Source organism: Pempheris klunzingeri, chromosome 7 (genome assembly GCF_042242105.1).
Source record: "Pempheris klunzingeri isolate RE-2024b chromosome 7, fPemKlu1.hap1, whole genome shotgun sequence".
Lineage (NCBI taxonomy): Eukaryota > Metazoa > Chordata > Actinopteri > Acropomatiformes > Pempheridae > Pempheris > Pempheris klunzingeri.
Genome location: NC_092018.1, coordinates 3,725,492 through 3,749,518, shown reverse-complemented (window position 1 = coordinate 3,749,518; position 24,027 = coordinate 3,725,492). Strand labels below are relative to the sequence as shown.

Sequence of the window (24,027 nt, the reverse complement as noted above, 5' to 3'; positions counted from 1 at the left end):
TTGTAACAGAGATAAAGCATCAAAACTGTGGTGACATCTCATCCGTGAACCCACACAGTGACAATATAACAGGAAGCTCTAATAAAAGATGTTATCCAGGTGCATTATGGGAAATGTAGGATCCAGTGTTTTTTTTAAAAAAAAGTAAAAGTCAGGATTTCTTCAACAAAGAATCTCTAATAAAATCAATCAAAGACGGTGCATTACAAGCTGTGCTGATCGTGTGACACAGTCTTCACTTCCTGTATCCTGAGTGGGCGTGGTCGCCTCGTTCATCAATAATCCATCATTGAACAACAAACTACAACCTGTACTGAGCAACAGCTGCTTGGTGATTTAATATTCTTCTATTCTTTCATATTCTTACTCAGTGCCGTAGTTGGTTGTTGTTCAACGGTTGACAGACTGTCTAGAAACGACTGCTAGCCTGATGCTGTTGTTAGCTTACATGCTAACTAGCTTTGGACGACACTGGGTTGATAAAATAACTTAAAATAACCTGGATGAGCAGGTGCAGAGTGACAGCTTTCTATTTAAAACAGCTTCAAAGAACAGTGAGGACATTAGTTTGTCTTTGAGACGTGTTAAAACTCACAGTGGTTCTGTTTATTGTTATGGTTCGGAAACGATATCTGTGTCTCTGAGACAGAATCAGGTCTCAATAAAAGCTCATTTCCTCCTGATGTGTCCGTCTCAAAAATACCTTTTTAGTGTCACAGTGTTCAGAAGTTATGTGTCCTGTGAAAACTGGGTCCAATATTCACTTTACTGACGAACTGATCATAATCTGTGATCACGTTCACGTCCCCCATCAGGACTGAACAGACTCAGGACCTGGTGCTGGTCTCCTAAAGGGGGCGGGGCCGAGGACAGACCACCTGACACAGATACAGGAAGTGATTCCACCTCCGCTGCTCAGATTCAGTGTTTGTTTGTCTCTTTGTTTGTGTGTGAACATATTGTACTACATTTATTTGACAGCGTACTAATTATTATAAATTAAGAGTTTACATTAAAAAAACCAACATGTGATCAGATTAAAAAATACAATCTGTTAATAAAAATTAAACAAATTGCTGGTCTAGTTTGTCTCATGTGTCTGTGAGTTATTTGTGAGACTAAACTTTTCAGGTGGTTTCACTTGAATAATTCTAATATCACGAAAAGATCAATTTATCCATCATTTCACAAAAATAAAAGACAAAAAACCAAAATAAAAACAGATATTTGTTCTTCCTCTTTCCTTAAAACTACCTCCTCTGAATGCTACAAGCACATTGATTCATCAGTACCTTTTACTTCTCATACTACTAAACACATTTTGATTATACTTCTATAATACTTCTGTAACTTCAAGACTGTACTTTTAAGATTGTGAATTAAGTACTTTTACTTGTAATGGATAACTTATACATTGTAGTATTGATACTTTTACCAACACTGGTAACATGTTCGTTCTTAAGTTGTACTTTATGCAGTATTGTACAGTGTACTACATTAAAAAAAAGTAGTATGTAGTGTATAGTACAGTTTAGTACAGTACACTGTACTGTAGTAGTACGATGTACTACATTAAAATACTATGAAGTAGTAGTGTGCAGTACAGAGTAGTACAACACAGTAGTGTATGTAGTACTGTACTGTGTAGTGCACAGTACAGTACAGTACAGTGTAGTAATGTGTAGTACAGTTTAATGAAGTACTGCACAGAGCAAAGTGAAAAACCAGAGAAGAGGAGTGACTGAACCACACACACACACACACACACACACACACACACACACACACACACACACACACACACACAGATCTGTCCTGACCATCATCCTCACCCTCTGTGAGCTCTTCCTCACCCTCCTCACCCTCACTCACCTCTGCAGTGTGTGTCTCCGCTCAGCAGCAGCAGCAGCAGGCAGCAGATCTCCAGCAGCTCCACTCTTCCTCCCATCTTCTTCTTCATCATCATCTTCTTCTTCTTCTTCTTCTGCTGGAGAGAATAAATGTCACCGCGCTGCTCTCACACAGCCTGTCCTCCTCCTCTTCCTCCTCCTCCTCCCACTCTGTTTCTTCTTCTCTGTGTTGTTATTCTTGTAGTTTTCCTTGGTGTCTTCCAGCCGTTTCCCCCCGCAGAGCCTCATACTAAACACCCAGGAGTGGTTTTCTTCCTCGGCCGAGCCATTCCCGTCCCAGCCGATGATCCAGTCACAGCGGAGGGTTCAGGTTTTAGCAGTTAGCTAACGCTCGCATCCAAAAATGTCTCCCGCCGCGGTTTTAATAGTTAAATCTGTTGATTAAAACACAAAGTGTGGCTCTGGGTGTTTCCTCAGTTCCTCAGTCCTGTTGTTTGAGTCAAGTGTGTCCTCACCGTGTGGATTTCTCTCCTCGTAAACTCGCCTGGAATCTAAACCAGATCCAAGCTAGCGGAAATACACAGTACTTCCTGTGGCGCCCTTCAAAGTAAGAGTAACAAGAAGAAGAAGAAGAAGAAAGAAATATCTTTATATATCTAGCTGAAATATCTAGCACATAAAAAAAAAATCTGCAGTCAGCATCATCTTGACTTTATTTCAGGCACATTAGTTCATATCAATATAAAAAAAAATGCAATAAAATAAAACAATAATGAAGATAAATAGTCATTTAACGGTGATTAAAAACACAAACTAACAGACAAACTAGCCTGTCACTTTGTGGTGGCTCAGTTAAGACCATTATGATTACATTTTTTGAATCAGTTAGTCAACACATGATCTCACATGAAACTTCTTAAAGAGCATGAAAAGAGGGAACAATACTGTCACAAACACTTGTGCACATTGTCTCCTTTTCTTTTTCTATGTATCTAGTTTTTTAATCCTGAATTGGCACTGAAGGCGAGGGGGCAAAGCAAGAATGTCATTGTGCAGTAAAACTTGTTTTTATCTGTAGACATGACAATAAAACGATTGAATTGAATCTGACTGACGTGTGTGCCGTATGGAGAGGCCTCTAAAAAGGACAATTTTAACATCATCTGCACACATTTGAAGTTTGCATGCCAGCTGTATTATATATATTGGCTCGCACATACAGCACATTACTTTTTCTACCACGTTTAGCACTTGGTCCACCATAAAGAGAGATGGAAAACTCACTTCTGATCCTCTTTACTTCTCGCAATAATGACAACACTCTTCTTGGAGTTAAATTTGATTTAACGGTGAATAGTGGTGGAAAAGCAGCGTACATTTACATAAATACTGTAATTAAGAAAACTTACGAGGAATAACATTTGATTCTTTTCATTTTATGCTACTTTGTACTTCTGCTTCACTATATTTCAGAGGTAAATATTCTAAATAAATATAGAGTAGTAGTCTCCACCTGGAGCAGCTACAACAGTAACATGCTGCTCTGACATTAATGCATCAATATTAATCTAATAATCAGTCACAGGAGTCATTTTACAGCAGAACAGGCACTGACACCTCAGATGCATTAAATATTAAAGTATCATTATACTGTGAGCATACACTAAAAGTATAGTGAAGCTATATTATATATAATACTGTTGTATGTAAGTATTTTCATCTTCTTTAGCTGTATATTGCAGATATTTCTGCTTAAATTATGCATTATACACAAATTAGGCAAAGCAAAGCAGGGCAATTTTATTTATATAGCATCATTCAGACATAAGTCAACTCAAAGTGCTTTACAGGGGCATAAAAACACAATAAACACAAGTCACAGCAACATTAAAACTGCACATAAAGGACAGTAAAAGCACAAGCAGATAAACAGCTAAGTCAATAAAACAATAAAAGCATGCGGATGAATAGTTACCGATTAAAAGAAAGTTATTTAGCTCATTCACTGGAAAGCCACAGTTAAACAGTGATGTTTTAAGGCCTGATTTAAATGAGCAGATGGCTTAAGCAGAGCTCAGGTGTCCCACAGGTGAGGAAACGCTGCTTCACCCTGCTTGTTGTTGCACCAGATGACCTGAGACGTCTGGATGATTCATAGCAAGTAAATCAGAAATATATTTGGAAATATATCCTTTCACTAATACCAGTGAGGACACTTTTGCTGCTGTGAAGATAAATGCACTAATGAGTTTTTCTGTATCTTGTTTAGACAGAAATCCTTAAACTCTGGCTTTACTTTCCAGGTGGTTGTAGGCTGATTTGTTTGATTGTTTTATTGTGGCTGTTGATATTTAGGTCTGAGCCAAGAAGACTCTAGCTTTAATTAATGATAAGAATTAATAGTATATTCTCCAAATTAATATATACCGTTTAACACGTTGGTAGCTCCTTGATCTGCTGTTGCTGAAGTCTAGGAGCAGCGGGGACTTTTATTTTGAAGTCAAACTAGTTAAAGCGGAATCCGTTGGCTGTCGGTGTCTGTGACGTCACAACACTAATCTTCAGCTGGTCGAAAACGCTTCAACCGCGCACGCGCCGCTCGCTGGGCTGCACGGGGAGGAGAAGCGAGCGCTCCCTTGTTCACATCACAACTTTATTATAATTTTAGCAGCGGGACGAAGGTGAAGCTGCTCCGCTCAAAGCTCGACCTTCACCGAACACCTCCGGGAGGTCCGGGCGCGTTACTCAAACGCACCTTGGAGCCCGGAGCCAATCAAAGAAAAGAGTTTTTGAGCGTGATCGCTGATTGGCTGAAATTTAATCCCAATAAAGAAGATTGTGATGCGTTCAGGTGTTTCAGGTAAACAGTGCGTTTTCATTGTGATTCAAATTTAACAGACTTAAAGTAAATGTTATTTCCAAATAAACTTTATACTGAGGGATCTTATCAATTGATTGGTTATTGACAGCCATGTTAGAAGTTTATTGGCTCTTTTTTTAGCCATGTAAAGTGACTGACCTCTGCTGTTAGATGATGAGTTACACAGACTATTTGTTTTTACTGTTTAAATTCCCACTCAACTTTCTTTCAGATTTGCTATTACCAGTTCTGTTTTTAAATAATCAATAATTTAGTCTAAACAGCATATATTTTTATTTCTCCTCCTGCTTATATGAGTGTCCACTATTTATTTATTATTTATATTGTACTGAACGCTCTATTTCTGTCACCCACTGCTGCTGTAACATTCCCCCGTTATGGGTCTAATAAAGAAATATCTTATCTTATTTCAGAAAATAATGAAAAATTTACATTTTCATGACTTCTTGACCCTGTAAAAGTTCAAATAAGACTTATATTTGACTGTTAGAGCTGAAATTAGCTAATTTGAGAGAAAATTAATTGGCAATTACTGTAATAATAAAGTAATTTTTTTTAATTTTTCATGAAAAATATGCCAAACATTTTCTAAATTTTCTGCATCTCTTTTTTCGATTGCAGTAAACTGAATATATTTGTTTTTGGCAAAACAAGACATTTTAACACTTTTCTCTAATATTTGAGAGACAAAACAATTCATGACATCAATAGTTAAAGACGTCCCAACACAAAAAAACTCAGGAATTAAAACATTTTACTGGGAAAATTTCTTTTAAACTTTTTTCTGTAGGTTACAATATACACAACAAGTACAGGTTAGAAATAGAAAAGTATTTTCTGAAGGATAAGGAGAAATAAAATGGTTACAGTTTCATAATAATGGGCGAATTTTCCCAAAAATGAAATGTAACCAGGCAGCGTTCAATAAACAGGCATCACCACCACCCTGAACCCATTTAACAACCGTCCTGGGTTTATCATCACTGACAGAAACACAGACAGACACAGACGTGCTTTTTTTTTTTACATTTTTTTTTTTTTTTTTTAAAGAAAACATTGAGTCACCTTCAATACTTTCAGTTGCCGTTTTGTGCAAAGATTCAAGTACCTTGGTTTAACTTGTCTATTAGATCAAGTTGGTAGCTCAACATAAATACAAATGATTTGTTATAGTTTCTGAAACTTGGAAAAAGATTAAGGAAAAAAGTCTTTGTATTAGTGAGATGGTATTGATTATACCTTTTTCTTCCTGCCAACAAATCCCTCGTTCAAACCAAACAGATATTTTGTCCTAATATATCTTATTCCTCGGTGCCACAGGCAGGGTAGAGAAGTCAGAAAGCAGAGAGTCGGAGGAACACGTTGGTTTTGTCGTGCAGATTGAAGCTGTTGAACGCCTGATTGTCCACTCTAACAGCTGAAGTGCTGATTTCAGGATTGTTCAGAAGGGTTAACTCCTCTGACTCAGCTGCCGGTACAGTTGGATGGTCATGAGCTGAATTTCAGGATCTCCAGGTTTGATGTCGATGGCTCTCAGGAAGAAGCCCAGCGCGTCGTCCTGCTTCCCTTTGCCGTAGCACTCCTTCCCCCTGCTGACCAGGGAGTCGTAGCTCTCGTCCTCGGGCGCAACGCCGTCTTTCGCCCCGTTCGTCTTGACTCCGGCATCAACGGTGCACTGATCCATTCTCTCCGAGGAGGTTAGCTCAGGCTCGCTGGTCGATTCCTCCATGTTACTGCTCATTTCTCCTGACTCACTGACGGCATCAGCTGACTCAGAGAACTCCTCTTCCTCCTCCTCCTCCTCTTTTTCTTCTCCTTCTTCCTCTTCTTCTTCTTCCTCTTCTTCTTCTTCTCCTTCTTCTCCCTCTTCCTCCTCACCCTCTGTGTTTAATGTCTCTCCGACAGTTTCCTCCAGCTGAAACTCATCATGAGTTGGATCAATGATGTCCTCCTCTTCGGCCTCATCAGAACGCCTCTCTGAAATATCATCATCGTCGTCGTCGCCTTCATCTTCATCATCTTCATTCTGGTTGTGGTTCTCCATGTCTTCGATGATTGACTGGAGGAGCGACCGGCGTGAGGCCACAGAGGTGTTTCCTCCAACACTCTTTCTTGATCGTAGAGGGGTGGAGCCGGAGGTCACTGATTTAGGTGTGGAGGCCCCGAGAACCTGGAAGGAGTTGTCAAGTTTACTCCTCGTCAAATCCTCCATATCATCATCATCATCATCATCGTTATTGTCTTTGTCTTCTTCGCTGTCATAAATCACTGCTGCTCTTCTCCTCTTGGCAGCTACGATGGAATCGTTCGCTGACTCGTCCATTGCAGAGACATGGGTGTTGTTGAGGCTTTGGCCGAGTGCTTCTTTATGTTGTCTCTCAGAAAGAGATTTATTTACGTCAAAGCTCCCCTCCACCTGCAGCTGTGACAGCAGCTTACGCTCCTCTGCTTCGGTCTCCTGGTCATCCAGCACGTCATGGTCTGAGAACCCATCGCTGTCGTCCAGCTGCAGATTGAAGTTGCCTTCGAAGGACTCGAGCGTTGTGCTGACTCTGGATGATGTGTCTGCTTTGAAGCTCGACTGGGACGCTTGCAAGACAGAAAGCCTTTTGTTCTGCAGCGGTGTAACATGCGAAATATGCCCCAAGTCCGTCTTGGAGTTGTGTTTTGAGTCTGAAAATCCACTTAGCTGTTCTTCATCAGCTGCTGTAACATACGGCAGGCTGGCGTCACCGGCTGGAGAAACTGCAGCATCAATCATTAGAGACGTGTCCATTAGCTCATGAGCAGAGGCATCCGCCGCATCGCCTGCTGCAGCAGCAGAGGCCTCCAACATCACCAAAGACTCCTCAAGAACCTCCTGAGGAGAGATTGTTGCTTCTTCTGCGTAACTCTCTTGCTTGACAAACTGAGCTTTTGGGGAATACAGCTTCTGCTCAGAAAGCTCGTCTTGGCTTACTTGTACAACAGATTGTTCTTCTGTCGTGCTCCCATCTGCAGTTAGATCAATAACTTGATCACTCTGATTCTGTTGGCCATCGTCCTTGTCAGAACCAGACTGGTTCAACTCAACCACAACCAGTGACCTGTTGATGTTGCTGTCGCTGTCATTTTGTGGATAGGACGGACTTGGTCTTGGAGTTCTTGGTTTTTTCTCATGAGACCGCTCTCTGTTGTTGTTCTCCACTGGTTGTCTGAGCCAGGCCGGTTCGGTGCTCGACGCCATGCTCTCTGCCAGCTGCATCTGTAACTCTGCCTCTGCCCTCATCAGCTCCTGGGCCTTTTGGACCCTCCCTTCGATGTAGTGGTGCGCCTCCTGGTCCTCCGGGGCATCGTCGTTGTTGACGTCGAGGGAAAACATGAGGTCGTGGTCAGAGATCCCAAACATCTCCATGGCGTGGAGGTGGGCGATGTGCTCATCCAGCTCAGGGTCAGTCCGCCGGTGCTTGGAGTGCAAAGCCTGAAGCTGCATCTGCGTGGACGAGGACCGTGGGTCCTCCAGAATGAAGAGCTCCTTCAGCTCCTGCTTGCTGAAGTACCGAAAGGGGTTCTTCTTGTCCCCGGTATTCTGTCTGATGAGGGAGTCTTTGAAAACCTGCCGTCTGTAGATCTTCTCCTCCACTGTGCCGCAGGTGATCAGCCGGTAGATGACGACGTTTTCCGTCTGGCCGATGCGGTACGCCCTGTCGACAGCCTGGGCGTCTGTTGCTGGGTTCCAGCTGGGATCGTAGATCACAACTCTGTCTGCTGCCGTCAACGTGATGCCAACTCCTCCAACCTGGGTGGTCAGGAGGAAGACGGAGTAACGTTCATCCTTCTGGAACAGAGTAATGCGCCTCTCTCTCTCTGCAATCTGTGTTATTGTGCCGTCCAGTCTCATCACTTTGAAGCCTCTGTTGCACAGGATGCGTTCGATGATGTCAAGCACTTTCCTGTAATGAGCGAAGACGAGCGTTCGGTGTCCTTCCTCTCTGAGTCTTTCAAGAAGTGCAAACAGAAAGACGAGTTTCCCAGACTCTGATATTAAGGTGTGGTCAGGAATGTTGGCGATGCTGTGAGCGTCCGCCTCCCTGTCGTCATTCTGCTGACTTTCATGTGTGTTTTCCTCCAAGCCTAACTTGGCTATGGCTGCAGCAGAGAGCAGTCTCGGGTGGTCGCACAGCTTTTTCAAAATGGTTAATTCAGCTAGAGGTGACCTGCTGGTCATGAGCAGCTCCTTGATGTGGTCTAGTGAGATGAACTGCCTGTATATGTCTTCCTGAACAGGGCTCAGGTAGGTCCAGACAATCAGGTCATTCTTTCGCGTCAGTGTCGGCATGTCTGCGCCAGAGTCTTTTGGAGCAAGGACTTTGCTGTCCTTGCCGTCTGACTGTTCCTCTTCGCAGGGACGCGCGCCTTTCATTTTGTTTTTCTGCACTTCTGCTTTTGTCCTGCGGAGGAAGTAGGGTTTTATTATAGCCATGAGGTTCTCAGACATCCGGGACCCCAGAGCTTTTTCCCCCGGAGTGGAGTCCTTCTCTCTGGCGCGGGTGATGGGGTTCTCATATTCGCTTTTGAACGTTTTAGCTGTGCCGAGGAGCGTGCCTTGGCAAGCAAAGTCAAAGAGAGCCCACATTTCTTTCAGGTTGTTCTGGACTGGAGTGCCTGTGAGAAGGACTCGGTTTTTCGAAGGTATGGCATAGGCGCTTTTTGCTGTTTTGGTGGTCGCCGTTTTTATTTTGTGCGCCTCATCCAGGATCATGTAGTCCCATGTGAACTCCCGGTCGTGGTATGATGACAATTGCTGCCAGTTGTTTATAAGCATTGTGTACGTGGTGATGATGACGCCACCTCTCCTCTGAACTTTCACCAAATTCCTCGTCCGCTCTCCTTTGCTGGAACCATGAAATTCCTTCACCCTCATACCGGGAGTCCATTTGGCAAACTCCTTGGTCCAGTTAGTGATGAGTGAAGTTGGCATGACGAGCAGTGTGTGTTTAACCAGCTCGTTATCGTACATACCAGAGAGGAATGATATCACCTGGATGGTTTTACCAAGGCCCATGTCGTCAGCCAAGATCCCACCTTTATGACCATCTCTGTAGAGGCTGTACAGGAAGGCGACTCCATTTCTCTGGTAGTTATAAAGCTTGTCATACAAGTCTTTGAACAGCATTAAACCGCTGTTGTTCACATTGACAAACTCTTCTTCTTCATCCTCTGAGTCATTCTGAGAGAGAAGTTCTTCAATTTTGTTTATCCTGCTTTCCAGTTTTTGACTCTGGTGAATGTTGTACGCCAACTTGAAGAACTTCAGTGCTTTCTGCATGTCCCCTTGCCTGGCAACATCTTTACCATCCTGAATGAATCTGAAAGGGAAAAAAGGGAAACACAGGACATCAGTGTATTCTTAATAAAAACATTGCTGTAGTCTAAAGTAGTGCGGCTAAAGACGACCAGTTTCATTACTCTGATAATTATGGTCTTGATTAATCTTTTAGTCAATTTATCTGGTTTATAAGTTGAGAGAAAACAAAAAAACTGTTAAAAAAAATGTATGTATGTATGTATATATATATATATATATATATAACTAAATAAATAAATAACACAAAAAAAGCACAAATCCTCATATTTAATTTTTTTATAAGCTGGATCCATTGAATTTTGGGCGTTCCTGCTGTGAGAAAAAAAGAGAATCACTAAAAACAACCAATTAATTATCAAAAAGGTTGGATATTAATTTTTTGACAATCAACTAATCATCATCATTGCATCTCTAGTCCAAAGTGCAGAAACATGAAAAACCGTTTTGATTACTGATTATGATATTAAATTATTTGAATGTGAAGTTCAAATTCAAGTTCATCACAACACAAAACACAAATCTCCCAACTGTATCCTTTTACTAAAAGACTGAGGTCCTTTAATGATTCTTTTAACTCATTCTTCCTAAGAATCAGTTTTTAGAGTAAATTAGTATTTCACTAATTTGCTCTCTAGATAATTGGATGATGTGCTCATGTTATCGATGTCGCAACAGTTAATTCAGCTTTCTATTCAACCAACCACAACCCTCCTGGAGATTCATGCATATCGATACAAACACCACTTGTGTCTGGGGAAGTTCACCTGTACAATCTGCCCGACAGTGACCTCTCACCTGGTCTGAGATTACCTGTGTAGTTTGTGCACCTTCCTGCCAACATCACAGCAACTCAGATTTTATTCAAGACTTGTATTTGTCACGTTTATTCTGATGAATTTCATTTAGACTTCTCATCATCATCATCAGTTTCAAGACAGCTTAGACAGCAACAAGTCTGACGTCTGCTGGTCAAAATTAGTTACTACATAAGACAGTTGTGAGAAAACACTGCAATTGTGAGCAGAAACATTCTGTCATCCTTTGATAAAATAAAAAATACAGCATGCTTTACACCATGGGAACATGAGACTACATTAAAGTCCCTCTCAGATCCAGTGTTTCTGCCTCACTTGAAATAAAGAGCATCTCCACTACTGTCAGAAGAAATTATTTTTATTTAGCATAATTAGGTTAGTTGAGCTGCAGAAGAGAAGCCTCCACTAACCAATTTCTTGGGTAAATCTTGCCCTCATGGTAACTTTTCCAGTAATCATTCATGTAAAATTTAAATATCTTTGGAAAGCTAAAATTTTAACAACGTGGTAAGTGTGTTTCTGTATTTAATGTCGTTTAGTTACTTGTGGTAGGTTTCCATCTTGTCGTCTGTTTCCATGGACAAAGACCTGCGGAGACGAAATCACAGACAAAGTTAGAAATACTGTCACATGTACAGTCATCCAACGCACATCCTGTAACAACTAGCCAGCTAATTATCTAATTGCCTTTGTGCTCTGCATGAAAAATTATTTTTAAACCTCAAATTAGGGCGGTAAACACCATCTGATGTATCAAGAAAGAAAAAAATATATAGATATTTTGAACAAAGCACAACAACCAAACTAATATAGCACATTATAATAATACCATGAAAAACAACGTAGTGGTTTGAGGGAAGACTTTAATACAATAATAAAAAAAAGAAATACTCAAAATAATTCAAAATCATGATAATGTAAAGGTATTCTCAGTTGCAACTTTAAGTATGAGCAGCAAAGTGAAAGTGAAAGTACTTGTTCTGCAGAGAAACAGGTGTGGGATGATCAGTGAGAGAGGAAAGAGGAAACTGTGCATGTGAGTATGTAAATGTGCATAACTGAATACTTTGATCTCTTCAGTACAGTCATTACAATGAAATGAGCAATGTCTCTTTGGTGAAACTACAGACTTACATGCGTCTTGCTTTATTGTGTTTTATGTCCCTGTAAATCACTTTGAATGGCCTTGTGTCTGAATGGTGCTACAGAGATAAATTTGCCTTGCAGACGTCTCATAAACATCCAATAAGTGACGCTGAGACAGAACTACACACTGATTTTACATTAAAAGGTCACAGTTTTATCTTTGATAATACTTTTATAAGCTGATCATATGTTTTGTGCACTTAATTTAAAAAGCAACCAGTGACTGAGGCTGTCAGATAAATGTAGTGGAGTGTACAAGAACAATATTTCAGTCTGAAATGTGGTATAAAATGGTTCTCAAGTTAAGTACAAGTACATCACAAATATACTTAAATACAGTAACGTTACCTGAATAAATGTACTTAAGTAGTTTCCACAACTGGAGAATAATGACTAAGATCAGTACCAGGTGACACACTTGTTTCCAGTCCAGTTAAAAGTCAAGTATAGATTTATAATATAGTGATATATAGTGTTTTTCATCCCAAACACAAGTGAACACATCCGCCGTTAGCATACATGTGGCTAACCTTCAGTCATGTTAACCAGTGGGATGTTAGCACGGATGCTAATCGTTAGCCGTTCGCGACACTGACGTTAGTTGTTACTTACTTCTCCAGTTTCTCGGAAATCTCCGCAACTTTGCCGTTATGTTGAGAAACATCCATCCCGACAATGTTAGCTTCTCAGCGGCAGGAAAAACAAAACAAACCCCGGCGGATAAAAGTGTTTTCTTTGGTGGTAAAAAGCAAACAAACACACTCTAGTAGCTGAGGACTCACTGACTGGGAAGGTTGTGTGTTGTTCCATTTGAACCCGCAGCTTTTCCCCCCGCCATTTTTTCTCAGCGAATCAGAGAGGACGCTGTAGTGACGCCGCGACGAAGCTGTCCAATCAGACAAGCAGAAAAGTGTGGTGGGCGGGGCCAACATCAAACCACAGCCAATAAGGAGCGTTGCGTCAAGCAGGAAGAGGGAAGCTGCTGATGTTTTACAGAAGTCGTGGGAAAACTCTGTTCTCTTCATACATCCATAGAAAAGTCCCTAAATTTCAGCTTTGGGAAGTTACTGGAAAAAAATAGATCAAACAAAAGTAGGAATAAGAAGAAAACTGAAACCTCCATCCAAATTTATATATTGAATATCCTATTCAATATGTCTCCTCAAAGTAAATGTGTACATGATTTACATGCAGGGTTATAGATGAGTAATTACTTTGAGATTGCAAATGATATTTTTATGATGTTTGTTTAAGAATATAAATTTTAACAAGATTGCAAAAACCACCAAACTTGCAGACATACGTGTTCCTCAATGTAATCTAATAAATAATTTGTCTAAAATAATCTAATTAAATATTGACAAGAAAATAGTATCAATGTGTACAACAAAAAACATTCGAACCCTGTCAGTGTAAAGCTGGTATGGTTATGCTCTATACTGTATTGTACCGTAAAACTTTTCACTTTATTTTTTTCATAGTACATCATTTTCTTTCATTGTAGAAACACCTTTTGATGTAAAAAAAATAAAAAAATAAAAAAAATCAAATACTCATTTCAGAGCCTACCATGTGCAAAAAAACCCCCAGGAAAATCCCTACAATTAACTCAGCAGTGGTTTGTGGTTTGTATGCAACAGTACATGTCTTCACATGTCTCACCCTTTTCAGCTTTTATTTTGAAGAGTCAGATCAACACACAGCTTTAAGGCCACAACACAAAGGAAAACAGGGACATTGCAGAGCTTCTTCAACCTCATTAGACCAAATTCAAGCACTTTTCAACTGAAATTAACACTCGCTGATTTTCCAAATTATATCCTTCACATGTGCAGAGCTCCATTTCAGGATTTCTTCTCTGGATGAAAAGAATTAGTTAATTAATTAGTTAAGAAGCTTAAAACATACATTGAACAATTAGACAAACATACTGTATAATATAAAAGAAGTGTTTTAAAATGTAGGATTACAGCTGTAAAGATATAAAATGTGCCCACAGTGTCGAGGTTTTCAGACCTCTGATGTGTATTAAAGCGTGGAGCAGTTCAGAGTATTGGAGCCTTTTCCAGAGCTTTGACTTGAGCAGCGAAAAGCAGAACTCTTTTCTCCACTTCTGAGTTGATCTGGGCCTGCGACGCTCGCGGGTTGTCACGGATGAACTGTGAGATGGTCAGGATGCACTCTCTCTGAGGAAAAACACAGACGCTACATGAGACAGATTCCTGATTTCTGCTTTAAGCTCATTTTATAAAACTGAAATACATTCAGTGTTTTACCTGTTTATTATGAAGCCACTGCGACACCAATATTTAATATTCTGTTGCTTTGATACATCTATTTTTCTAAATACACAATTTTATTTTTTATTTTTTCCATACAGAAAACAGAATGATTTGTCACTATAAAACCTCTTTGCCTGTTAAGAAAATATCCATCCATTGTCTATACCGCTTATCCTTTAGAGTCACAGGGCAGATGGAGCCAATCACAGCTGACTTAAGAAAACATTTATAAATACTCAAAAGTTTCATGCTTTTTTCAATTGATGTGTTTGAAGCACATTTGATTAGTTTGTTATTATTATGTTTATAGATAATTTAATCTTTTATAATGTCCCTGATTCATTATTCTGCAACTGAAATGTGTTCCGTCATTCTTCTGTTCAGCTTATTTCAATAAAGTTGTTAACAGAAAATGACACTTCTGGGCTCCCTTACATGAATCTGAACCAAAGGCAGACTGGTACCTTGTAGGCGTCCACTTTGTCCTGGCCGGTAATCCGGTTCAGCAGCTCTCTGCCGACCTGGACGCCCGTCACTGCCATCAAAATCCCCCGGTCTGCCTCAGTCTGAGAGGACAGCCAGCGCAGCAGCGCCATCTGCAAACAGGAGGAAGACATTTCAAAATGATGAGCAGACTTTATGCTTTATATTCACTTTCAAAACAGCTGTTTTACAAGATGATGTTTTAGTGCTTGTCCTGATTGTTCCTCCAATCTTCTACCTTCTAGGTTCACTTTCCTGTAACTGGTCCAGTTTCTCTCTGCCACCCACATCCTTTTATACGTCCATTGTGTTTGCTGTTTCTCAGAATATTCAGTTCAGCGAGTTAACTCTAGAAAACTGTCCTTTACTTTGTTCTTAGTGACATTTGTTCTTTACATTTCATGTGGGTTCAATCAGTGGTGGAAGAAATATCAAGACTAGTAAAAGTACTAATACCCCAAAGTAAGAATACTCTGTTACATGTAATGTTGTTAAAGTATTCAAAGTAAAAGTACTGTTATTTATTCATCATTAGATTATTATTCATTTAAAAACAGGATTTTACTGTGTGAGTTGGTTGAGATGGAGCTCATTTTAGTATCAGACTGGAGCTAATGATTATTTTCATTATCGATTAATCTGCTCATTATTATCTCATTAGTCGATTGATTGTTTGCTCTGTTCAACTGTGAACACGTGAGCTCAGATAATGCATATTGATATAACACAAAGGTGATAATCTGCGCTGTCAGAACAGATTTATGAAGGTTTTCTGTCTCACCTGCTGAATTAGCTGAGCGTTGGTCATTTCTCCTCCTGAGTTCAGTGACCCCGACATGACTGCAAACCCGAAAAACGGGAGGAAATAACGCTAAAAACACAAACCAGAGGACAAAACTAAACCTCAAACCGTCCGCTGTGCTGAATAATTGAAGCTAAATTCGTTATTTTTACAGATATAGACAGAAAGAAGCTGTTCTGTCGCTAAAGGATGTAAAATGTCTTACTTCCTGTTTACATCCCTTCTTCTTCGTTTGTGTTTTTGTCGGTTGTCTCTGAATCAGACCGCTGCTGCCGCCCAGCGGTCAAAACAGGTACAACCAATATTTTACTGAATTAAAAGTACAAAAGTATTAACAATAAATTGAACTTAAAGCATTAAAGAAAAAGTACTAGCTGGGCCTATAGAGTATAAAGTATTATTACTGATGCAGCCTGTTATTGTCACAGCTGGTGGAGGTGGAGCACATTTTAATACTTTATTACTGTAATACTGTTGGGTAGAGTCATGTTTTGTTTGTAAAATCTTAATCTGTAAAGTAACCCATAACCCCGGCTGTCAGGTGAATGAAGCAGAGTAAAAAATACAATATTACCCTCCGGAAAGTTACACAGTAGACTTAGTTTAAAGGTATTAATTAGAATATTTCCATGTTTGATCGAAAATTCAACAATAAACTATTGGTACATGGGATATGTGGAGGCCTAAATAGAATGACCGGTCCATAGTAAGGTTTATTGATAAAACTGTAGCCTCAACAATTAAGTTTTTGCTTTCAACATGGCTTTAAACTGAAGAGACTCACTGTAAGATGATCACAAATAGTCTTTTTTTCATGAGAAAAGGTTTCATTTTGATCTTACAGGATGTGCAGTGTGGAGGTGTGACTCTGGGGGTGGCAGTGACAGTCGGTCCACCACTTTATTCCAGGATAAAATGCCTAAATATTTGAATCGACTGCCATGAAACTTTGTGCCGACATAACCAAATACCTGAAAGTATTTCCCATTAGCCTCAGCCGCTTAGACGGTAACCATGGTCACCATTATACCTGCTAAACATCAGTCAGCATGTTAGAAATCTGTCAGCACCACTGTGTCTAAGTACAGCGTCACTAGAGGATTTTATTTTATTTACATGAACGCAAGCTTTAACATGTTAATGACTCTATGATGCCGTATAAAAACTGCAATATGAATCTTTTCCACATCACTGAGTTTATTATTATCATTATGATCACGTGAAGTCTGAGCAAGTCTATTCATTTTCATGACTCTCAACAGTCACAGACAGTTTCACTTGCACATTTGCATTTAAAAGTCACACGTTTTCTTCATATTGAGCATGTATTTCCCCACTGGACTTGAATGCAGCATGTCAGCATGACATGTTGGCAGCAACAAAGTCTTTCAGAGGTATTTCTCTGTGTAATTCAGGGTCACGTGGCGTCGTGCAGGTCAGAGATCAGCTCTTCTCTTCGGGTTTGGAGAACGTGCCCAGCTGTTTGGTGTTGACGTCCTTCAGCTGCTCCAGCTGTCTCTGTGCCCGTCGGTACAGATACTCGATGTGCATCACGTCCGTCTTCTTGATGCGGGCGTTCTCTCTGAACTCGTCGCGGATGCGGGGGATGAAGCCCGGTTTGTCTTGGCCGGCCCGCAGGAACTGCCGGTACAGAGCCAGGACCTGCTTCTGCAGCTTACTGTGGCGCGCCATCGGACAAACTCACCCAGAAACCAACAGGAAACAGGCTGACGGTTCCTCCTGATGTCCACCAGACGCTGCTGTGGTCAGATCAGTGAAAACCTCCAACTTCTTCCGACGTTTTCAGCTCGCAGGAGGTCACTGATCACTGACACTGAAGGTGGTGCTGAACCCTGAATGTGTCATGAGTGTACAGCTGGAAGTACAGATTAAACACAGAGGACCCTAAATGCACCACGACTCTCTTCTTAGACTCCTACAAACAGCCTCGTCGCCTCATTCTTCTCCGACAGATGTCTCAGGGCTGAGGGGGTGCAGGGGGAGCTCTGATTGGCTGAGAAGATTTTCAGGTGTCGCTGCAGAGCGGACTGAAGAGGATCTGATGTTTGACTGTAGGAATAAAAACACACACTGAGGTCACATGATTGTTCAGAACAACATGATTCTCACTGATGTTGTGTTTTTTAATTTTCCCATTATGTCAGAAAAAGGGTCCAACACTGCAGTAAAAACCTGCAGGAACCAATAAAGATACAATAGCTGCAAAATATTTCCTCATTTAATCGATTAAACATTTTGACTTAAAAATTATAGAAAATTGTGGAAAATTCCTGTCACAAATCACAAAAAAGTGCAGGTGACATATTTGTATGTATTCAACATTCAAAAAGTCTGATATTTAAATAAAAACAACAACAACATAAATAAAGTTTTTTTCATTTTCACTCCCCAAACGCACCTGTTTAATATTCAGGTGAGAGGAGATTTTATTTTAGTTTTTTAAAGGGTTAACATACTTTAACAATCATAAAAATAATCAAGAAAAAAATTCACTTTTCTGTCTGTTCTGTTTTTTTTCTTGACTGTCTGCTGATCAACTGATCAATGAATGTTTATGATGTTAGAGCTCTAATAACACAGACGACACAGATTAGAAATAAAACGATTCATACAAGTATCAACAAGTTGTTGCCTAATTCAGTCACCCGGAGCACAATTTAATAATCTGAAGCAGTTTCAGAAACAAACCTGAACATGAACCTGATGACGGTAGAGTTCATTTTATTAATGATTAGATCCACAAATATGTATTACAAATCCATTTCTACACAGATTGACATACCCCTCTATAGTTCTGTGGATGTTTTCTGTCTTTCTGAGGTAGCCTGGCAGCAGATATGATGGTAGATGTAGGAGAACTATTAGAAGCAGCACAAAATACAGGTAACCTGTGAGTTTATGTGTTAATACGAGCCAGAAGTTTGAATAATGCAGAATTAGAGCAGGTAGTAAATATGGATATAAGATGGGTTTCAAAATGAAGTTAGAGGCGCACAGAAACTGTCAGCCAGCTGTCAGCATTTTAACTGAACCCACAGCAACAGACACACGTGTAATGTTGATGAAATCAGGGAGCTGGAGGGTAAAACAGCAAAGACATGAACCAGGTGAACTCACCTGAGGATTAGCAAAGCGATTCAAACCGTTTCAGCAGCGCAACACTGTTTGTTTCCGTCAGCAAACCATCAGTTAGTTAACTTCCCGAAATATAAATCTACAAATTGCTCTGCTTTGGTTTAAATGTGTGTTTTAGCTAATGAACGCAGCCTCTGTGCGACCTTTCTGCACGTTACGACACCACAGTGGAGCCGCTGACCACAAACACTGTGACATCCGGTGAGAGACTTCACAATAAAACGCTTATTAGGTCACAATAAGTTACAAAGGGCGTAAATGGGGAGATTTTATCGAAAATTGTAGCACACAGACCAATGTACTATTAGTCATGCAGATATGTTTTAGCATAGAGCGTGTTTATATATATTGAATCTTACCCATCGCCTAATCCGGGGCTACATATGTCCACTATGGCTTTTATTTCGAAAACCACGAACCGGAAGAGGAAGTGTATTTCCTGTTTAACTTGTAAGTGTCAAATGTCAAAACACGGCAGCAGCAGTCAACTGCAAAGTCACTGAATGGGAAACTAACACGGCAAAACAAATACTGACAGGTTCGCATTTTTATGAATTATGAATTTTATTTCTGAACTGCTGATTTCGGTTCCGAAGTTAGAAGCTAAAAGTGGAAAAACTTGTGTTTTTTCTCGATTTTCTAATGACATTAGCTAACGTTAGCTTCACTCTGTCGTCAGACTTCTCCAATTTTATTACATTATATAGCGTTATACATAAATAGATTAATTTATTGTTAAATGTTTTCAAAGTCGTGTCCAAAAACATGTAATCAATGTGCTTATTGAAGGATACAAAGTGAGTCTGCTGCACCAGACTCCATTCAGAAATTTGCCTATTTAAGAATCCAATGTCTGTAGTTTTTGTCCTCATTTAGTTTTAAAACATTTGCTACACATTTAATGCTGGATATCAGCCTGTCTGGATATTTTATCAGTTCACTGTCTCTCATTTAGTTTTCGAGCAAATGCTTTATATCATGATAATAAAACTAAACTACAACCTCCAAAATAAACAAAGCCATCTCCTCCATGACACAGTGGGAAGAAAAACTTTAAACTTCACAAACTTAAACTTCACGTTTGTACTCATTGTCCGGTTGTTGAGATGTTCATCCTACTGTATGGATGTAATGAACCAACCAGGCAGCCAAAGTACAACATGTCAACCTCTTTCATCACATTGTCACTTCATTATATTTAGATGCAGAAAATACTACATGTAATTGTACATTTTCCTTTCAATAGGCCCATAATTTAGTTTTCCCTGCTTCAAGCCCATTTAATTGTGTGATCCTGTAATGTACAGTGACAATAAAGGTGAACCTTGAACCCAATGTGTTTTTGATATAACCATAATCATTAGTTATATACTTTTAATCATGTCTGCTATTATCTGCAGTCTGTTACACACTCACATAACATTTACATCACAACTAAAACGTGTGAGGAATAAAGTGTGTTGTCCTGTGTGTCCCTGCAGACATGGAGGTGACGGAGGAGGAGCGGCGGCAGGTGGAGGAGCAGGTGGAGAGGCTGCTGAGCGGGCAGGGGTCAGAGGTCACCGGGTGTGACGTCGGCCTGGAGCAAAGCAAACCGGCAGCTCTGAGGAAGACTGTCACCTACATCGTCTGCGCCGTCATCTTCAACGACAAGGTTACCTGTCCTGACAGTTTCCTGTTTCTGAAACGTTAGACTGTAAGAGGAGTGATGTGTTAAGTTACACCTTCATATGTAGTATTACTGTATATGTAGTATTCACAGTTAATCATGTAACAGCACGCATCAGGAGTTTGGTTTCAGAAGGTGACTTAAATAGATGAATTGTTTTTACTTTTTAGTAGATTTAGTATTTAATTCATTGTTGGTTTTTAAAAAATCATACAATTTTGAGAGATGTGTCGATGTGGAGCTCATCAGACCTCTGCAGGCCCACTGCTCATCTCTGCTGCAGACTAGAGGCTTCAGGCTGTGTGTGTGTGTGTGTGTGTGTGTGTGTGTGGCCTGTATTGCTATATTTGTGAGGATTAATCCAACATAATGAGTTTATTTTCTGTCCCTCACTGTTCGAAATGACTGTTTGAAGGTTCAGAGTTAATTTTAAGGTTCAGGTTAGAATCAGGTTTAGTTCAGGGTTCAGATTAGGAATTTATTTATGATGATTAAGGTTTGGATGAATGAATAACTGGTGTGTCAATAAGGGTCCTCAGAGGAATAGAAAGACATTTTTATGGGTGTGTTGTTCATCAGGAGGAGGTGCTGATGGTGCAGGAGGCGAAGCAGGACTGCTATAAGCAGTGGTACCTGCCTGCAGGGAGGGTGGAGGTGGGGGAGAGCCTGGAGGAGGCACTGAAGAGGGAGGTGAGACACACACATTATTACACACACTCACACACACCTGTCCAGGTTACCTGAGGTAAAGCTCTGTTCATCTGCAGGTGAAGGAGGAGTCGGGCTTTGACTGTGAGCCAATCACCTTGCTGCTGATCCAGGAGCAGGGACCACAGTGGATCCGCTTCATCTTCCTGGCCAAAGTCACAGGTCAGAGGTCACACACACACACACTCACTCACATGACGACCATCATTGAGAGAATCCATTCCCAAACCCCCAACTCTAAACTGAACCTAAACCTGAGTCTGAACCCCCAAAAGCCTTTAAAAGAAATGAGGACCAGATAACATGTCCAGTTCTCACTCTGCAGACTATTTTGTCCCTCTTCAGTCAGAAACATGTTTTTTTTTAATACTCCTTCACTGTAAATTTGTCCACTTAGTTCTATCATCATCTCTTTTTGTCTCCCTGTGTGTCAGGTGGGAGTATAAAGACTCTGAATGCAGCAGATCAGGAGTCTCTTCAGGCCTCCTGGTGGGACAGACACTCTGCCCTCCCCCTGAGAGGACGGGACATCCTCCGACTCATCGACTGTGGACTCAAGTATGATTCCCTCAGCTCTGGAGCTTCTAGTCTCTGTTCTAAACTTGGCTAAACACATCTCTGCATTGGACCAACAAAAGTGATCTGAAACATCAGGAGAACACAAAGATTTAACTAAATCTCAGGCTTTTCCTACAGAACCCACCCTGGCTTTATTTTGTTGGTTATTAAGTTGAAGGCCAAGCAAAGTTTTTCATGTAATTCATCAAATTACGTTCATCTCTCTTAATGTAAGAGTTTTGGTCTTGACCTGCTCAAAAGTGTCTTGAGATAATGTTATTGATTGATTGATAATCAACATGGTCTACAACACTGACGCTGACTGTGGCTGCCGTGCTGCTTTCAGGTACCATCAGGATCCCTGGCATCCTGTCACGTTACCAGTAGACATGAGCTGCCGTCACGTGGTGCAGAGACTCGTCCTGGTCTTCACCAACGCCGAGGGGCAGATCTGGGTCCTGCTCATCAAAGGTAACTTATTGCTTATCAGATAAAAAACTAATTCTCTTCAGGTTTCTGGTGTATTTCAAGCCCCAATTTAGTCAAAATGTAACATTTGACAGCTTTGGCTTCTTTTGTTCAATGTTTAAAAAAAGATTTGTAGAAGTTTTTAACTCATCTTGAAGACAAAACAGTTTTTTATCTTTAAGATAAACTCCAGTCAGAATGAAAACTTCATGGACAATAACCTCCTCCATTTTACTAACTAACCCCCCTCCCCTGTGGCCTGCAGCCCCGGCGCTCCACCTCCCCACGGCGGCGGCGCTCAGGACCCATGCGGTGACCTGGGCGGCCAACATGGTGGTGCAGGAAGCCATGCCGTCGGTGTACTACGACCAAGACGTGAACACCCTGGGTGTCTTCAGCCTGCAGCACAATGGGCGGCAGCATGGAAAGACGGACGGCATATGCTTCAACTCGCTGGTGGCGCTGGTGCCCGACCACGTCCAACGCAACGAAGACGGGGTGAAGGTGCAGTGGACGGGGACGGGACGGCCTCCGCCCGTGGAAAACCCTCGATACATCTGGCTTGAGGTCCAGAAACAAACTCTGAGAGAGAAACTGCTGGAAAAGACCAAAAACACCTCGATCTTACCCGTCCACAGCATGTACTGACCAAATGATACCACACCTCTGGGATTTAACAAGAGCACTCTTATTGTGAAAAGAACCGTTAGCTTTAAGAAAGCAGCTTTTATTCTGAAAGAAATGTAATTTTAGTAAGAGTTTAAATGTCAATGGAGCAATAAAATACTAAAATCTGTTATTAGAATTAAGATTACGCTTTTAAAGGTGGAGTCAAATTCAGAGAATATCTCCTCACAGTGCGCTAGCTGACCGTTCTGTGTACTAAGGCTGCGTAAAAGAAGTGGACGTAGCCACCCACTGGTTTGTGGACCGCCTCTTTGAGGCCTCAAGTTTGGCTTTATGGTCATTGCCATCGTGGTTTCATGGCACAACGTAGCCCCACCCTAAATCCTCCCCTGCTTTATCATCTACTTTCCTCTAAACGGGATCATAATTTACTAAATGAACGTCCTGCTGTGTTGAAGAAGACTGTAAACTAGAGACTGAGACCAGAAACTCATCAGCAAAATGTTCACTGAGCTGATAAATGAGAAGTTGGCTCATTTCCTCATAGACTTCCATCCAATCAGACTTCAGTGGAGTCGCCCCCTGCTGGACATTAGAGAGAATCCAGGGGTTTTCAGCATCGGCTTCACTGAGATTACGTCCACTTCTCTTATATAGTCTATACAGCCATGGCTCTGGAAGTGGGCCTCAAACAAAGCGGCGCTGAACAAGTCACACAACACTAATCCAGCCAGTCAGCACCAGGAGGCACTCTGAGGAAGAGGAGGAGGAGGAAGAGGGACGGTAAATGTGGTGCATGCTGATTATGTAAACATGCTAAGCTGCTGCATATCAACAATGATTCTCCAAAATCACTGGCTCCATCTTTGAAACACTATAAATTAATACTTCTAGGAATTTATATTTATAATTTTTCAGATGTTCAGATGGATCTCAGCTTCGTGTCTGATGATCAACATGTCGTCTGAGAGGGTTTTCAGGACATTCAGGACAGTTTTTTTTGCATTTTTGCAATCAGTTTGCATGAATACGACGCCGAACTGTTTGTGACAGGAAATGTACCAACTGTTTGTTAGCTTTGAGTCAGCAGGAGCTTCAGTTCCATGTTCCTGTCATCTCTGCTTCATAATAATAATAATATGAATAATATTAATATTATTAATCATATTAAAATGATAATTTACAGGTTTTTGTCTCATCAAATGTGTTACAGCTCTGATCTCTTCATCATTAAA

At 40.7% G+C, this 24,027-nt stretch overlaps 4 protein-coding genes across 6 annotated transcripts in view; 1 reads left to right on the top strand and 3 right to left on the bottom strand.

Moving 5' to 3' along the window:
* adam9a (ADAM metallopeptidase domain 9a) overlaps positions 1-2,151 on the bottom strand; it is a 42,434-nt gene extending 40,283 nt beyond the window's left edge. For both annotated transcript variants that reach the window (XM_070833684.1, XM_070833685.1), the window contains exon 1: positions 1,873-2,151. In XM_070833684.1, coding sequence (XP_070689785.1) covers positions 1,873-1,966 — 94 coding nt within the window. In that variant the 5' untranslated portion in view covers positions 1,967-2,151. The remainder of the gene's footprint in view (positions 1-1,872) is intronic.
* Positions 2,152-5,528: 3,377 nt separating this feature from the next.
* ercc6l (excision repair cross-complementation group 6-like) lies at positions 5,529-12,707 on the bottom strand. Its single transcript, XM_070834134.1, has 3 exons — positions 12,652-12,707; positions 11,437-11,481; positions 5,529-10,079 (listed from the first exon to the last, which is right to left on the bottom strand). The coding sequence occupies exons 1-3, from the start codon at positions 12,705-12,707 to the stop codon at positions 6,182-6,184; spliced, it is 3,999 nt and encodes a 1,332-aa protein (XP_070690235.1). The 3' UTR covers positions 5,529-6,181.
* Positions 12,708-16,800: 4,093 nt separating this feature from the next.
* sdhaf1 (succinate dehydrogenase complex assembly factor 1) lies at positions 16,801-18,914 on the bottom strand. Of its 2 annotated transcripts, none has more exons than XM_070834246.1 (2): positions 18,745-18,914; positions 16,801-17,676 (listed from the first exon to the last, which is right to left on the bottom strand). In XM_070834246.1, exon 2 carries the CDS (start codon positions 17,296-17,298, stop codon positions 17,050-17,052), a length of 249 nt encoding a protein of 82 aa, XP_070690347.1. In that variant the 5' UTR covers positions 17,299-17,676; positions 18,745-18,914; the 3' UTR covers positions 16,801-17,049. The 2 variants fall into 2 exon arrangements, with proteins under 2 accessions (XP_070690347.1, XP_070690348.1); XM_070834247.1 differs by lacking the exon at positions 18,745-18,914 and adding an exon at positions 18,410-18,463.
* A 335-nt stretch (positions 18,915-19,249) lies between these two features.
* Positions 19,250-23,966, top strand: nudt18 (nudix (nucleoside diphosphate linked moiety X)-type motif 18). Its single transcript, XM_070834141.1, has 7 exons — positions 19,250-19,300; positions 20,244-20,416; positions 21,011-21,121; positions 21,199-21,301; positions 21,574-21,697; positions 22,044-22,168; positions 22,431-23,966. Exons 2-7 carry the CDS (start codon positions 20,246-20,248, stop codon positions 22,811-22,813), a joined length of 1,017 nt encoding a protein of 338 aa, XP_070690242.1. The 5' UTR covers positions 19,250-19,300; positions 20,244-20,245; the 3' UTR covers positions 22,814-23,966.
* Positions 23,967-24,027: the final 61 nt, after the last annotated feature.